The 17,541-nt window shown below is 34.3% G+C and overlaps 1 protein-coding gene across 49 annotated transcripts in view; it reads right to left on the reverse strand.

Moving 5' to 3' along the window:
- Positions 1–17,541, reverse strand: part of PTPRD (protein tyrosine phosphatase receptor type D) — a 1,934,582-nt gene that overhangs the window by 106,589 nt on the left and 1,810,452 nt on the right. For 30 of the 49 annotated variants that reach the window (XM_036238649.1, XM_036238671.1, XM_036238647.1 and 27 more), the window contains 3 exons: positions 15,194–15,354; positions 9,306–9,317; positions 4,784–4,896 (listed from right to left, as the gene is read on the reverse strand). In XM_036238649.1, coding sequence (XP_036094542.1) covers positions 4,784–4,896; positions 9,306–9,317; positions 15,194–15,354 — 286 coding nt within the window. The remainder of the gene's footprint in view (positions 1–4,783; positions 4,897–9,305; positions 9,318–15,193; positions 15,355–17,541) is intronic. The other 19 variants (XM_036238672.1, XM_036238652.1, XM_036238650.1 and 16 more) reach the window with 2 other exon arrangements.

Genomic DNA, 17,541 nt, shown 5'->3' on the forward strand with positions numbered 1-17,541 from the left:
TGTGTCTACCCTACAACCCTGTAATCACACTTCCAGGTATATAACACTCAAAAATAGCAAAAAAGGTGTGAAAAGATGTGGACCCAATACTTCCCATTTCAGTACTATTTGCAAGAGCAATACAAAGGAAATAAGTTAGACTCATTAATAAAGAATGAGCCCATACATTTGTGACATCTGTAGAACAGAATACCACCAGTTGTTAAAAAGGAGTTTTTAATACAACCACTTGCAAAAAGGTCTATTTTTATATAGTTAAATGTTAAAACAGGACATTTTATGTAAATGCACCTATCTGTATATCTATACACCTGCTATATATTTTATTATTTAAAAAACTGTGTACACACATACACATATCTAAATAAAATCTGGAAGAATATGCATAGAGCTGTAATATGGTAGATATTTCTTGAAGGTAAAATTGAAATAGTTATAGGAAATCTTTTACTTTTTATTTTAAATATTTCAGCTAAAAAAAGGAAAGCGGTGGAATAAAGAGTAACTTTTGTTTTTTAAAAGTGCTTTTCTTTTGGACTTGTCCAACTAATGAAGAATTTCAAGCATACAAAATTTTAAGATAATGAACATCTGTGTAGCCACACCTATGTACGATTGTTTACAAGCTTATTATTTTACAAAAATTCCCCAATAAACATGTGTTGTTTTGTAATTAATAACAAAAAGATTTGGCAGGGGTGGGGAGCAGTCATAAAATAACTTGAAAATTTTTTTTTAAAAGGAGAAAATAAAACTTTCTTCTCAACCTAAGCAAATGGATATAGTTCACTTTTGTTTAACGTGTAACTCATCTATCAACCATCCTAATGCGTACCCAGTTACTGCTGCCCACAAAGATGTATGAGGCTTAGACGCTCTCTTTAAAAGCATCTTTTATAAATATTTTCTTCGTTTCTTCTACAGATCTTAAAGACTTGTAAAACTTGATCACCAGTTAATTCTAGTTCTTCTACTACATCTCTTCCCTCTTTTTCTGATTTTGCACAATTTATTAGATTATCCATTTGAAGTGATCAATCTAAACTTAGCTAATGACACTTTCTTTTATATTTAGGTCTCTGTTTTACTTTTGTAGGTCATACATGATAGAGCAATGACACTTTAATGGCATGTACCATACTAGTTCTGACTGACGGACGCCATATGATAATTTTTTAAACCACATTCTTTTAAGAGATCAGGTAGATTGGGTTCTAAATATAATAACTTGGCTGTATATTGACTTCTGAACCTAAAGGACAGATAAACATATTTAGGGAAAATAGCTATGATAAGTGGTACCAGGGGGAAGTGTGATACTTCCTCGCCCTATTTAGGTGCTTGAACATGGTTTCACTGATACTGACTCGATTACCATCCAAAATTTGAAAAGTGTGCTGAAGCAATGTTCTCTCCACATCCCAAACCTCACAAAGATGGTTATACAGAAAACAACAAGCTTTTTCTGTCTTCATTTTGTGCCTTAGCTGAGAGACAGTGGATAAAATTTTGATCTTTCCCTTTTCCTGACCTAGAGACAGGTGTGTTTGTGGTACTGCAGTTAAGGGTACAGTTCTTTAAGTACTTAAACTGTCACAATACTGCATTTATATGAAACCTGGAATGTATATTTCACTACCTCTTGAATAAAAGACAGAATTGAGGGGGAAATCTGCCTCCTTAAATCTAGACTTTCCAATAAGAATAAAAAGTAAGTAGATTTTTAATTCACAAGATTTTTTTTTAAAGGAAAGTAAAAGTTACAGAATTTGTAAATTAAGCGAAGTTTTCTTTACCTTCTGAAATAACTACTGAATTTCAAATGGTGTTGTTTGGTATTTTTATCATCCACAACAGCCCCATAAGAAGTAGAAATCAATTTGCTTTCATGAACAAGTTCTGCACTAGGGGCTGGTTATATAAATCACAGGTTTCTGATTTCATTGAAAGTCATTTGTTTGAAGTGAATATGTGGATGATTAATTCTCTATTTATTCAAACCATTAATAAGCACTGTCAAATTTTATGTTTATGGATAAGTAATTATTCATTAAGAGTTTTGATGTACATAAAAGCACATTTCAGATAGTGAAAGGTAAATTTTTTTGTTTAAAATCCATATCATCTGCTATGTAACACCTGGAAAAGGGTCATTTTATTCCATTGCCTAGGAGAGACCTTCATTATTTGTGAGTTAGAGGAGAGGAAAAAGCACAAAAAAGTTCCTTGGTTAGCAATCCTACTTTCTGCTCTCATCTTATTGGCAAGCAATTAAGGTAATTCATAGCCACTGGCTGGAATCTATACAGGCTGAAGCAAATGGTCACATTACTATGAATTTCACACTAACAGCTAAGTTTACTTCCTTTGTAAACTGGTCCAACTTTTAGGACTGCAGGCCACATTATAGAGCTTGGGAGTCAAATAGATTATTTCAATAAATCATTTCTAAGTAGATCACTTACTTGAGCTAAAAGGCACAACATAAGGCTTCCTGAGTGAACAGGTAGGCTAGGATCTGAGGACACTTTCTCCCGTTCTATTCTCTTCCTCTTCTAAATTTCCTTTCTTCTTCTTTACCCATTTTGCCCACTTCATTTTATTACCCACTTGAGGTGATAAGTCTAAGCTTAGTTAAATGATACCTTTTTATAAACTTAAATTCTCATTTTAATTTTGCAAAGCCATTGGTGATACAAGCAATGTCACTTCGAATGTAACCTTCATTCTCCTTTCAAGTGACTTATGTGTATTTTAATAAGTTCTCTCTACAAATGGGTCTAATATTTCCACACACACTAGGAAAATTAGATTCTTAATAGAATTCTTGGGTTTGGCCATATTCACAAAATTACTCATAAAAGTGAGAAGTACATATGATGGAGGTTTCTCGGCTGAAGACATTTCTATTCCCTTTCTTACAGTCACCTGCATTCTGCTAACAATCCTTATGCCCAGGAACATTCTCTGCTGGTGCTGGATATGGTGAGGGAAAGAATTCCCATTGGCTTTCTTTTTGGGGGGCTACCTTTGCCTTTCCACTCAATCCTGTAGTATGCTTTTGTCTCTGGTGCAAGACCAAGGTTATTTCCAATACAGATTACACTGTACACAAAGCCAGAGGAGGCTGAGGCAGTGCTGAGTAACAAGGTACTGAGAAGCATAATAATTTTCTGTTTCTATTATGTGCTACTCTCATAAAGAGTGGTGAGGCAACATATGTGAGAAATCGTGTTGTAAATTATTTCTGTGGCTTTCAGGTCCTCTGTACATTGGTTTAGTCAAATATAAAAGTGCATGAATTCCTGGGTCCTTTATTAAGAAGTTGCCTGTAGCCTGAAAAGATCAATGCTCGACTATTTTTAAAAAAGTGCTGAAATAAAAAGCTTTGTTACTCAGTTCATATTAAGTTGCCTTAATGGAGCACCTAGTGGGCAACCCAACAGGGAGCATCCAAGGGAACATAGTGATTTGGGAGGACTATAAAAGTCTGTTCAGTAATTGTGCACATGTGCACAGTCTACATTGATCAGTCTTTAAAAATATGTATACATGAAATTTCTACCTGTTATGCTGATGAAGTATACTTTGCTTTATAAAGAAAATACATTTTTAAAAGTCTAACCTCATGAGATAGAATTTAAACAAAGTATATTTATGATGATTTGTATAGCCACTTTGAAAATGCCAGACACTTCTTTCAACTGAATAGTTACCAGTTACTATGGCATATTTACATGTGAAAGAGAAAATATGCTCAATACAATAAACTATGTATTTTAAATTCAAAGCAATTCATTGCAAATGTGTAGCTTCATAAATCTGTGGTGTATCACACTGTGAGCTAGAACACCCATTTGACACACACACACACACAGAACATCCCAACAATTGGGGGTACAATACTGCAAGTAAATTTTAATAAAACAGATTTCTTAGATCAGCTCTTTACTGTGTTCATCACCACTAGGTACGAAGACAGTGTCACTCAGTTTTATGTTTTTGCTTCTCTTTGCCATTCATTACTTGCCATTCATTTGGTACAAACAAGATTTATTTAAAAGACAGTATACTTGAATTAACAATATTGTACTAAATGCCCCTCAGCCAGAATAATATTTTTCCTCTGCTGAGGCACTCAATGTTCTTTAAGAAATAAGCATATATTTCTTATTCTCAGCCACTCTGCATGTTTCCCCAGGAAGAATCCTAAATTGGTCAGTGAGATTCAGTATATGTAATATTTAAAAAGATAGAAATATTTGCTTCATTTTGTTTCATTCCCTTTCTTTACCCTTCCCTTCCTCCTCCTGGCTATTCTTCCTTCTCTCTCTTCCCCTTTCTTTCAGAGTAACATAGACACAAATTAATAGAAAAATACAGAATATATTCTTTCCAAATAGAATGGGTGATGTAACATTCATCTGCCTATCTATTCATTCACTGTATGAGAACCCAAATTCTTTCCAGGTAGATGTCATAGAAAATAATAACTGTGTTAAGCCCATACATAGGGCATTCTTATAAGACTAACTATGGTTTGTCCAAAATTTGAAGGAGAATTACAATTTTTTTCTCTTCTCCACCTCAGATTTGCACAACGAGCTTAATTTCTTTTCAAGACTTATGTTTTGGCAAGTCTCAATAATATTAAAATAAAAGAGGAAGATGTACAAAATTGTTTGAAATAAAGTGATGCGTTCATCTCTCAAGGCAACATCAACTGGGCTATAAAAATTTCAGTGAAGACTATATCATGAACAAGATGAATCATGTCTCTTACCTGGTGTTTGAAAATTAAGGCGCCTCAGTTCTACTGGGTCTGTTGGATGATGTGAAGGAACCTCCTTACTGTTGGGTATGCTGCTCTTTCTAGAGTCGGATTCTGCCCTTTTCCTATAGGGAGAAAGTAAAAATTTAAGAACAAAAAAGAAATGAATGGAACAAATTTAAAAAGAAGAGAGTCATGCCCCACCCCTAACTTTCAGTTTTCAAACTTTAATGGCCTCCCTTCGTGACCTTGTTCAGGGTGCTTTTCCTCTCTTGGCCTACAATATTTCCTCAAGTCAAAAATTTTTATTTAAGTGGATGATCTCAAAGTACTCTTTCAGCTCTAGAATTAAATAATTCAGTGACTCTGCCTTTAGGCTTTACAGGCGTGTGGGTAAAATATGCTTGGATCTTTGGTCAGTCATTCTTACTTATATACTAGTTCTACTTGTGAGGACCAGGATACAGGAACTTCACAGTCAATAAGATGGTTGTTAGCATAAAGACAAGCTCTGAAAGTGTTGAGCCTCAAGCTGAACATTGAAATCTGTCCCCATTTCTCCTAAGAATATAAAACTGGTGGCTACAAAGTCGCCCTGCATTGAATTTTCCCATAAGGCAGATAAATACAGTAAGTGCATTTCTGAGATTCCAAGTCAGCTTAATACCTAGAAGGGGAATTGGGACCACACAAGACTACTGTCCACTTTCTCCTTCAAATTCAAATTAAAAAAAAAAAAAGTGTTGGCTATTTGTGGTGTTAAGCTACCTATGATTAATGTTTTGTTAGTGAAAAATCTATCAGAGAAGATTGGAGAAAAAGTAATTTCACCTAATGAGTAGTCCTAATCTACTAATGAGCATTCAAGGTATATCAACCATTAACAGTGCCATGTTACAAATTCTTCACATAATTCATTTAATCTCTTTTAATTGCTACCTACTAGTTTTATTACTCTTAAAGTGTCATAATATAATTTAAACAAATGTCTATTTAAGAAATGTCAGTGTTTTCCCCCTAAGATGTCTTTATTATTATTTTTTTCAAACCCTAGTGATCAGAGTGATATCTAACTTTTTTTCTTTTAGGCTAATTCAGATTAAAAATTCACTTAACAAATGGAAGCCTCTTTCAAACAGTCCTTTATTCCAAATGCTGATTCCATCCCTTTCCCGGTTAGAATCATAATCCTAGCATCTCACCCCTGCTCAAAGCATTCTAACTCAAGGACAGAGGTGGAGCAAATTGTGTAGGAACTCTCCTTTTCTCTTTTCAATATGACTGTGGGATAGCTTCTATGTGTTCCTGTGATAATGGGCTCTCATTCAGTGTCACCCAGGTTGTTCAACGGTTAGCCAGAGAACTCCTGTTAAACAGTCTTTCTTCCCAACTCTGCTCATCTGTGTAAAATAACACTAACCAGGAGATGAAGGGAAGATCAATGCAAAGGGCAAATACACTGATTTTCTCAAGTAGAATATCTTTGGCAAAACATGATTGATGAAATACATTTCGGGGGGTGAGTCTAATTAGACAACTTATTCTCTTAGAACTTTGGATTACCCTGTCTTCTGACTTCCTGTTTCAACCTAAAGGTGTCAGGCACAGTCAGAGGATAGAATGTACTGTCAAGCTATACTACCAATCAGAGAAAAGCAGTAAACTGGAGGTGTGCCAAAAGTCCTGGTAGCTCCAGTCGTATGGAGTATAAGATGGGAAGTAAAGAGATGGGGACTGGAGAAAAAAGATATGAGAAGGAAGAGAAAGAGGGCTCAGAAGAAGAATATGATGACAAGTTTCAGAGTAGAAAATGTCACTGTGTTTATGCTGAGGGTATTTGCCTCACAGCATCAACAGATTTATTTTACCACCAAAGATATAGAATCTAAAAGGGTTAGTAAAATGTCGCTGAGTGCAGGCTCGCCAATCAACCCCACACGTAACAAATACGTGGTTGGTCTTCTCACTTCAAATCATCCCTGTGGCCCTTGTCAGGTTTTGGTCTTTTCAAACAAGTTGGCACAGATGACTAAAACCTGGATTTTCATCCTTTCTCAAAGTGGCTCTACTGTCATTGTTGCAGGATTGTGGAAAGCAAAAGTAGAAATATCTGGGCACGGAAACTATTCTCCTCTTGCCGGTAAAGTAGAACAACCTCCTTATCTTCTTTTCAACTGAGGCCAGGCTAAATGACACTGACACAAGGGATGGAAAAGCATACTCTAAAAATTTCAGTGAAGTCAGTTTCTCTGGCACCAGGAAAGATGAAAATCACATCTTGTTGCCCAGATGAGTCTTGGACAGCCCAGAGCATGAAAGAAAATTAGAATTCATACTTGTAATAAATTGGGAGCAATGTCCTGACATTTAGCAACTCCCTAACTTTATTTGTTCAAATAAAATGACCTCCAGAATCTTAGAATCCAAAAATCCTAGCCATCTAGGAAAATCAGCTGTTTAAATTTTTTGTTTAGTTTCATTTTGATGATCACAGCATGGATAGTTCTGGCTGCACCTACTCTTAGCACATTATTTTAAAAACTGAAATGTGCTAAAATGGTTGTTTTCTAATGGAAAGAATTTCTAAGAAAGGTCTGTAAGATGCCAGGTTTGGCTATCATCAATAATAATACTAAAGAGCTTTCAAAATTGAATTTACTGTTGTAAAGTTTTGAATGGCATATAATAGTTTAAATCAGGTCCAATATGAAAGTAAGTAGTAACATTTTCCTGTTTCCAGAGGTTTCATTATTCTCATCTTAAACTAGAAAAAAAAAGCAAAGAATGGTGCATAGAAACAAATTATAAATTTTGTCTTGGTCTTTTATTTTTTTCCATTAAGATTGTAAAGCCCCAGTGTAACTTTATTTCTTTAAGTGAGAAGTATCTACCATGTATAGGAGTTATATGGGTGAAAAGAAAATAGCAGATCAAATGACATTTAAGACATGGCAGAAACTGCTAATAGTATAAAAACATGTATTTGTGATGTTAATAATGTGCAATGAAAATGCGACTCTGTAGTTTAAGGGGTGTTTTATATTTACTTATTCTCACCTGATTCTCATCTAGGGGTAAAGTGAAAAGCAAGAACAAAGGGAAATTGTGTGGAAGATCAAATCTATTTACTTGGAACAAAGATATTCAGACATATGGGTACAGGCTTTTGGAAGAAATAGATTTATTTGAAATCTCTACTATTAATATACAAAGGTATTGGTTTAAATACTTCACAATTCTGATACCATTAAACTGTAACCCAACTCTGCCACTACCGGTATGTTATCTCCTTGGGTAAGTCAACTACAAACATTCTCAATTTTTTCACTTATAAAATTGAGAAGAGGGTTAGAAGATGATATCTAAGTTTTGGACCAACTCTCTTATCTTAACATAACTAGAAGGCAGTGATGAGGTTGTGAAATGTGGACAGTGTTTAATAGGAAGGTAGATTTTTGAGTATACTGAATGGAGACAAAGTATTCTTTCTTTTGACTGGAAGACAAATCTGTTTGCATGTGTTTTTCAGCTGAAGTAATAACTAGTGACATAAAATACATAAATAAAAAGGACCATCACAGAGGTAGTAGCTCTATATCAATAAAAGCATAGTTAAGCTTGCTGATCAGTGTTAATTTTAGGAAAAATGATGCGGTGGTAGTTCTCAAACCTTAGAATCACCTGGGAGGGGTTGTCAAACTACTGGTTGCTGGACCAATGTCCAGTTTCTGATTCAGTAGGTCTGGGATGGAGTGGGGCAAGACCCTGTATTTCTATCAAGTTGCTGATGCTACTGATCCAAGGACCAGTCTTTGAGAAACACTAGACTATGACACTGGGAGGAAGGCAGGTTAGATGAGCACTGAGATCCTTCCCTCAGTTTAATTTTAAACAAAAATTTATATTTATGTATCAATATAGATATACACATATAGACAGATATGAATAAGAATTATAACTAGTTTATAACTAGTCAATAATCACACAGTATAACTATTATTATTATTGTTATTACTATTATCACTACTATTACTATTATTATTCAAAGGTGGAAGACATGGAAAATAATTTGGAATTACTTAAGAGTTTTCACTAAGACAATGCCAGCAATACTTGCAGGGTGTGAACCAGCTAATATTCCTGTTTTAAGAGGTAACCAGAGATCAAACTTGAAAACTGATCTAAACAAAACAAAACAGCTTAGGGGACACCTCACATTTCACTTCTGTAGACATGTTAACACATAAAAATGCTCATTTAACCTTAACGACACACACAACACAGATAATGGTTTTACTACCTTCTAAATTTAGCTTTAAATAATCTGATTTATCTTTTTATATAAACTTTTTTCCCCAGAATCATTTTAATATCAAAATTATTTTAAATATGTTAGCTTTATCCATCTTCTACTTGTCAAGTATCATCTTTTACATTCAGCCTCCACCCTCACCCCCTCAATAACTCCAAAGTCTACCCATATCTTATTTTTTTTCTTACTGAGCGTTGAAGGGGTTTATTCTCTATTCCTCACCTGTCAGGTTTACTGCTCCATTTTAATGCAGCAAAAAAAAGAAAAGAAAAGAAAAGAAAGAAAAAGAAAAAAAAAGAAATAAAAGAAGAGAAAAAGGAAAAAGAAAAAGAAAGGCTAAATGTTAGTTGGCCAATGGTAACAAGAGTAACCATGACAACCAAGATTTAACAGTGCTTACAGATTGGGACACATAACACACATTAGGAAATGACAGTATAATCAAAATATTTAAAGGTCTCTAATTATGAAGTAAATGGAGAGCATGAGAGTGCATCTCTAAATAAAATTGTGTGTGTGTGAGTGTGTGTGTTAATGTCACACTCGCTTTTGACCATCAGTTTACAAAATACTGCCATGATCAATTATATTTCCAGAAGCATCTGATGGTAGAGATATAATTTGATTTTTACAAAACATGCCATAAGGAAACTACTAATGTACTTAATGGAAATACACTATTCCATGTAAAAAATTTGTTCATTTAAATAAAGAGTTATCAGCTAGAAGTAGTTTACTCCCTTAATGTTACAAAATACTTTCAAACTGCATTGAACTGCACAAAAATTTGTATAACTCTATAAGACACCTTGAGGTAACAAAGTGGCAAAAATGATTTCTTCGAAACCTTTTGATAAGTAAGGTGATCAGAAATATTTTTTCCAATGAAATATTAAATACATTTTCAGTTTTGGAAAAAGTAACACTCATCATTGTAAATCTACAGAGCATAATCCATCTATATTGCTGTGCTAATCCAGAAAAGTATTTAGTTACTACCAATTGACATGACAGATATTTTCCTAGTCGAAGAGGTGCTGCTATCTGTGAACACACTTAGCTCATGCTTATAGACACTTTCATCTATGATAGATAATATGTGGACTGTTTAAATAACTGTGTTTTTATGCAGAATATACTCTGAAAAGAATCTAAACAATCTTCATGATGAGGCAAACTGCAAAGTATCTCATGACTTTTCAGATATAAAAATAAAGGTTCGAAGTCTACCTTAATGGCAATAAAATATACACTCATGTTGCTAGAGCATCTGGCTTTGAATAACTTAGTCCATTTCTTTACAGAAATACAAACGCCACATTCTAATTGTACAAACATATATACAAAGTGAATCATGAAAATGATATCAAACACAGTGGTTAACTCTTTTCTTCATTTTCAAGTAATTTACCTGGCAGTGCCAGGTTTTAAAAAATTCTACATATATGTTTCTAACTTACTCATTTTTAAGTCAGTGAGGTCATCAGTGACTCGGCTGTAGGAAAATTTGTTCCTCTGGATGGAAGAGAACCATTTAGTGAATTATCAGCTTTGTGTACTAGAAGGTTGTTGATATTTAGATGAACAAATGCATATTGTGAAATTCACTCCCTCTTTCACAAAAATGGCAGCCTCAACCACACAAATGGGTATGTATTTGGTGCAAATGTCTAAGTTTGAAGGCTTGTGGAACCAGTATATTTAAGTTGGCTAAGGGTTTTATTATAGCTCTTGTCAGCCAAGAGAAAGGCAACATTGAGAGATGGAGTAAATGGGTGGAGAGAACAGAGTTTTACAGTATTTGGCTTATATAAATTTGATCATTCATTATCCCTCTGCGCAATGTACCCTAGTAGGCACAAGGAGTACAATGAGAAATAGGACACAGTCCTTGACCTACACTATGGTGGCAGCAAGGAAGCCAAGAAAAAATGGGCAATTAGTTACATGGTAAGTTCTATGATATAGGTTAAGTAGAAAGTGCTCTGAGAGCATAGAAAAGGGTATCATAAAGCAGCCCGAACTGGTAGAGAGGAGAGGACAAGAGGAAAGCACCCAGACAGGCTTTTTATATAATAGGTGACATCTTAGCTTCCCTCTAAAGGGCGAGTTTGAGCTAGCAAGGCCAAGTAGAGAGAGGAAACATGTTCCAGGCTTAGGGAAGGACTTCCTCAAAGGCAGAACTGTCTGGGCGTGGTTGGATATGTGTAGGGTTGCTACAAAATGAGAAGACTACAGAGGTAAAGTCCACAGAGAACCAGTTGGATCTGGGAAAGGCTCAAGTCTATATTTTAATCACATCTACCTCATGGCCTTCATGCATAAAAGGCTGGTGGGGATGAAAATGATTTATTCTCTACAGTATCCATTCAGTTTAGACTATTACTATTCAAGGATGTTAATTTGTCTAGACTGAGCCTTAGATCTTTCCGGCATCCTTATCCATATTTTCTTTTTTCTCATAGTGCATAGTAAACACTTTTCATCCCTCATGAAATGCTTTTCCGTAGATTCAGGTTAACATTTCATTAGTAAATAGTTTCTACAGGAACAATTCCTAGGTTGTTCTAGAACTAATGACTGAAATACTTTACTTATGTAACAGATGTACAGGGGAGGTTATTATTTGGGAGCAATTACTTTAAGATTTCATATGTGTTTGGTGGGCAGGGGGTGGTGTATGAATGAAGGGCAACCCAGAGTCATATTTAAAAAACACACTTACAACCATGGGGGCAGAAATACTATAGTATTAATTCTATTACTTGGTTTTTGATGTTTTCATTATAGATCATTATTATTCAAAAGATTTAATTATCTAGTCTACCTATTTATTTTATAAATGAGGAAACTGAGGCCCAGGGTGTTAGCATGACTTTCTACCCCGTATCGCCAGTTAGTCACAGAGCTGAGACTTGAACTAAACTTTTCTAATTCCTAGTCCAGTGTTTTTCGAAACCTTACTACCATCATATCTCTGCACTTTACATTTTAAAATCATTGTGCATTTTATATATAGAGTAGAAATTTTCAAAAAAAAATATAGTGCAAGATAATTTGTAATACTAAAGACCTACCAAGCATAATGCAATATTCTGATGTGTTCAGAAGTTATTTTAGGACACTTGCAAAGTCTTAATGACATTGTTTTGGCATTGATTATCAATGTATTATAGGTTTTCAAGTTACTAAATTAAAAACAAAGTCAAATGAATAGAATGTAAGATAAAAGAGTGTGCTATTTCCACATTAATGTAATAATAAGAATAACACTAAAAGTCTCCTTAGCTTTATATGAGCAAATCATCCATAGTCACTGATCTACTCCAGACACAAGTAGTCTTATAAGTCATGTATGATAAACAGAATTATCAAGATGATGAGTCAACAATATTTCATGCTCATTTTTTACTCAAAAATTATTTATATACATGAAGTGAAATACTTTAATAATAGTAATAATAATAACGATAATAATAAACTCAATTCCAACAACTTAAGTATAAACTGAAAGGCATCTAAAAGGGATGAAGTTTTTACAACATAATTAACTATTCAGAATCCAAGCTATAAACACGCTATTCATCGCCTACAGATTTCCTCTTGAACTGCCTCATGATAATCAAGAAGGACATTCTTGGATCTACTTGAATTTCAAGTCAGGAATGCTCTTTACCGCTGAAGCAAGCATTTCTATTTCAGAAATGCTTCATGGGCCTTCAGATGGTTAGCTAAATATACTTAGCATTCGAGGATGTGTGCATCTTCCAACAATTGCATTAGACGATGCTTAGATATGCACACACTAAAATGTGACTATTTTAACTGTCATAAAACCTTTAAATATGATGGCTCTTTTTTGCAAGATTAGAGAAAAAATTATAACTAAGTTGATTTTTCCAAACACATGCAATGAAGAAAGGAAAACGTAATTATAAATCTTAAAAATTATCAAGTTTATATTCCCATTTCTTCATTTACATAACTGATTCACAAATCCCATGCACATCTCTGTTAAGTGGCATGACTTAAGGGTAGCCAGATATATCTAAATGAAACAGTACTTTAAAAAATAAGACAAGCATTTGGTCCATTTTAAATAATCCCAAAATGTCATGTGATATGATACAGCTATCAGTAAACATGTGTTTTCTGAACTGACTTTCACAGTGGGATGTGATGACCTGAATAAATATTTCACCAAAAACAATTTTAATTCTAATTTTGCTTTCTAATTATTGTATTCTCTTCTGGTAATAAGTGCGGCACATGCATAGCAAAGGGTACCAGCTCCTGCTAGGGTTCATACACGATCAGCTATCGTTCTGGGGTTGTGGCTATCTCGTTTCCTGCTCTTATCTCTTACATAAGACAGAGGCAATCAAATATGCCTGGGCTCCTTACCATACACAAGAAGATGAGGATTGGGATGGGAAGACTGAAATAATCAACTAAGAGGAGATTCTGGCCTTCAATCGCATGTTTTTTAGGTCTTTTATGGCATGGATAATTAAGTGATGGCAGTGATCAGAAAAAAAAATGAGGGATATTTCTTTCATTCTTTCTAGCTCTAAAATAAGATAGGCAATTTAATAAATTATGATTATTAGTTCTTTTTAATTTGTAATTTTTCCCCCTTAAACCTCTCTTCATACTGGAATAATATGAAATGCAGCTTCATAAGTAAAAGTTTTTCGAAGGAGAAGTGTCTTGAAGGATATTTTTTTGAGTCAGGAGAAGTTATATAAAAAAAAATAAAGGCTATTTCAAGACATAATTAACAATGGAATACAGGTAGAAATAATTCATATAAATCCAATGAAAGGAGCTATATGGATAGGAAAAAGAAATCATGGAAATAAGATTATCAGATTAAGCATGTAAGCAAGAATCAAATGAAGACATTCTTATTTGACTTTGAAGGTCAAGATTGAGAGAGAGAGAGAGAGAGGTGGAAAACTGAGAAAAGGAGAGAGAAAGGGGGAGGGAAGAATGGAGAAAAAGGGAGAGAGAAGCTATTTTATAGTTGAGAGAAGATATCATTTTCAAAGGGCATTCTGAAAGATGACACACTACAAAGGAAAATGGAAACACAGATTAAAGTTTCTTGAAATAAAATTTGAATCAGATGAAAAAGATCGATGTAAAGAGATAATTCAGAATTTAGTCACTCTATTTAAGGGAATATATTATATATGTTAATATTTAAAATTTTATATATTTATAATATTATAATTATATAATTTTAAGTAAAAAGGATTTAGGGGAAGAAGAATTACTAATGTTTTCCATTACAACTGACTAAGTAGTGACCTACGGGAAAAAAATCTTGCTTATATGTAGTGGAGGAAGAAATAGGATTAAAAAAGTGGACGATCAAAACACATGGGATAGATGTGTATTATTTACATGCTAATTGTAGTCAAAGACACTAGTGAGATTGATAATTATTAGTATAAAAACTGAGGTTATTTTATTTATTTAATTTTTTTAAGCAAAATGGTGTCTCACATCGCTTATTGGACACAAATGAGAATTCAGGATTGAAGATGTGGAATAGGGTTAGAAAAAAAAGTGGGAAAAGAAAAAATTTACTTTCTTCCCTGGTTTTCTTTCTTCATTCTTCAAATTTTAGCTACATTGCTAAATTTTGAGAATAGCATCAGGAAAAAATCTCAGCACATGTTCACATTACTTAGGAAATGGACACAAACGTGCAAATTTGTGTTTCAAAAAAACCATGCTGAAATTGAGCAATTAATTGTCTAAAACAATCAAATACAAACTTATATGGAATTATCTGCTTGTAAATGGACTAATGTCTTAAAATGTCACACAAAGTGCTCATAAAGCATACGACAGCTCAGAGGCAGATGTTAGGATCCACACATGCTAGGCAGTGAAGTCTATAGCACACACTGCATGAGATTATAAATAATACAGTCTTCACATTTTGTTTTAACTCAAATGAAAACATTTTGCAGTGATTATTGGGACTACACTTAAGTATTTCTACTAAAATCAACCACATAATGACCACAGAAAGATTACTGAGTCTTCAAAAAGAAGGACGCCCCCAAGATTTCAACAGAAATATTGGGCAAACCTACCTTTTATAAAGAAGAATAGCAATGACAATGCAGATGATAAAGACCACTGCGAGGACAGGACCTACGACCCAGATCAAGCCTTCTTCTTCATCTGTGATTGGCTGTGGATCCAGATCCATTGACACAACAGGGTCAGAGTAGGGACTGGTTGCATACATCTTCTGAGGAAAAACAGAGTCTATGTTAGTCATAAACTAATGTCTTTCTAGTGTGTTATCTTTAGCATTAGAAGAAGCAAAGATTCAGGACATAGTGAGATCGATGCTATGTGTGAAACAATGTTAGTAAATATGTTAGTAAATTAAAGGAGGAGGAGGGAAAGGAGGAGAGGAGAGAGGGAAGAAAAGGGAGGGAGGGAGGGAAGAGGAAAATGTAAAGAGGTTTTGCAATCTAAATTTCCTTATAGAGTGAAATATATAAAAATAAAATCACTTATGATGGTTTAAAACACTCCAGAGGTACTTTTTCATTGGGATCTATCTGTGGCATATTAAATGATTTTATGAAGTATAAAGTACCAATAATTAACCAGTCACATTTATATTGCGTCAATGCGTTCCACATTACGTGAACATCAACAGAAATGACACAGTTCCAGGCCTCAAAACAATACTATCCAGTTAAGGAGGCCAAATTTAAAAAGTAAACATTTATAGGGCAAAATACTAGTATTTAATAAAACATTAAACTATGCAAATATCCTTGATACTGTACATTAGTTAGAAAATGGAGGCCAAACAATGGACAAAGTCTATATCTTCAAAAGAAAAGTCAACTATTCAAATTATAGATGCAAGACGCATGGAGTTGGTGATGTATGGCTTTCTAGAACATATAATTTTTAGAATTTAGCAGTTTCCATTTACTTTAATTATAGTTACAGAGGTCAAAATGATTGTTCCCAATAGATAACTGATACAGAAGAAAAGGAACCCTTATATAGCGTTGGTGGGAATGTAAATTGGTACAACCATTAGAGAAAACAGTAATATTGGTTCCTCAAAACATTAAAAATAGAACTACCATATATGATCCAACAATCCCACTCCTGGCTATATACCCAAAGGAAATGAAATCAATATCTTGAAGAGGTATCTGCACACAGGTGTTCATTCCAGTATTATTCACAATACTAAGACATAGGAACAACATAAGTGTCCTTGGATGGCTAAATAGACAAAGTGTGGTTTGTGTGTGTGTGTGTGTGTGTGTGCGCGCGCGCGCGCGCGCACATATGCACGCACAGACACAATGAAATATTATTTAGTAATAAAAAAGAAGGAATTCCTGCCATTTGAGGCAACATGAATAATCTGGATGGTATTATGTTAAGTGAAATAAGCCAGACAAAGAAAGACAAATATTGTAGGGTATCATTTATGTGTGGAATCTAAAGATAAAGTTGATTTCACAGAAACAGAGTATAGAATGGTGATTGCCAGGGGCTGGAGGGAGGGGAAGGGGGAGATGTAGGTCAAAGAGTACAAACCATCGGTTAACAAAAGAATGTTTTGAGGATCTGATGTACAGCATGGTGAGTATAGTTAATACTTATATAGTTAATATATACTGGAGAGTTGCTGAGAGTAGATCTTAAGCATTTTCACTACACAGAAGAGTTAACTATTTGAGATAATAGATATGCTAATTATCTTGAACTTCGTAAACATTCTATAATATATATCACATCATCATGTTGTATATTTTAAAAATATAGAATTAAACTTGTCAATTTTTCCTCATTAAAGTTGGGAAAAAATATGTAGCTACTTGATGAAAGAATGAACTGAGTATCTATGAATTTTATTTTTATAATAGTATATTTTCTTCTGTCCTATTTTAAATTATTTCAGATTAGTATTCTCTTGAGTCTACTCACCTTTTAAAGTCCTATCTTTTTCTCTTCCAACAGAGACCAATTCACATCCATGGGCTGCCCAGCTGTCCTACCACTTGCTCTTCATCTTTTCTCCCTCCAGCATCTCTACTGGTCCAAGCCTCTCATTTGCAAAACCTGTCATTATTCAGACCTCACCCTTCCAAACATCTTTTCCAGAGTTGCCACAGTTGATCAAGCCTTCTTTAAAACGCCCTTCTCTGGTTCTAATTCTGTACTCAACTAGTTTCCTCCTAATCTTGCCAAATGATCATGCCTTGTTGAGTTAATTGCCTCCATGTCCATCCCGTTTCAGCATTCTTAAGTTTTGTTTTCTCCTAGTCTCTTTCCTTCTCCCTTATCTGGCAAGGTCATTCCTAGCCTCAACTACCAAATCCTATGCAGATTACATCCTCATTAATGTTCCTAAACTCAGAAACTCTGTTCAGTCCCAGACCTTCATTTCCAATTA

The sequence above is a fragment of the Rousettus aegyptiacus genome, unplaced genomic scaffold, assembly GCF_014176215.1.
Source record: "Rousettus aegyptiacus isolate mRouAeg1 unplaced genomic scaffold, mRouAeg1.p scaffold_m13_p_3, whole genome shotgun sequence".
Classification (NCBI taxonomy): Eukaryota; Metazoa; Chordata; class Mammalia; order Chiroptera; family Pteropodidae; genus Rousettus; species Rousettus aegyptiacus.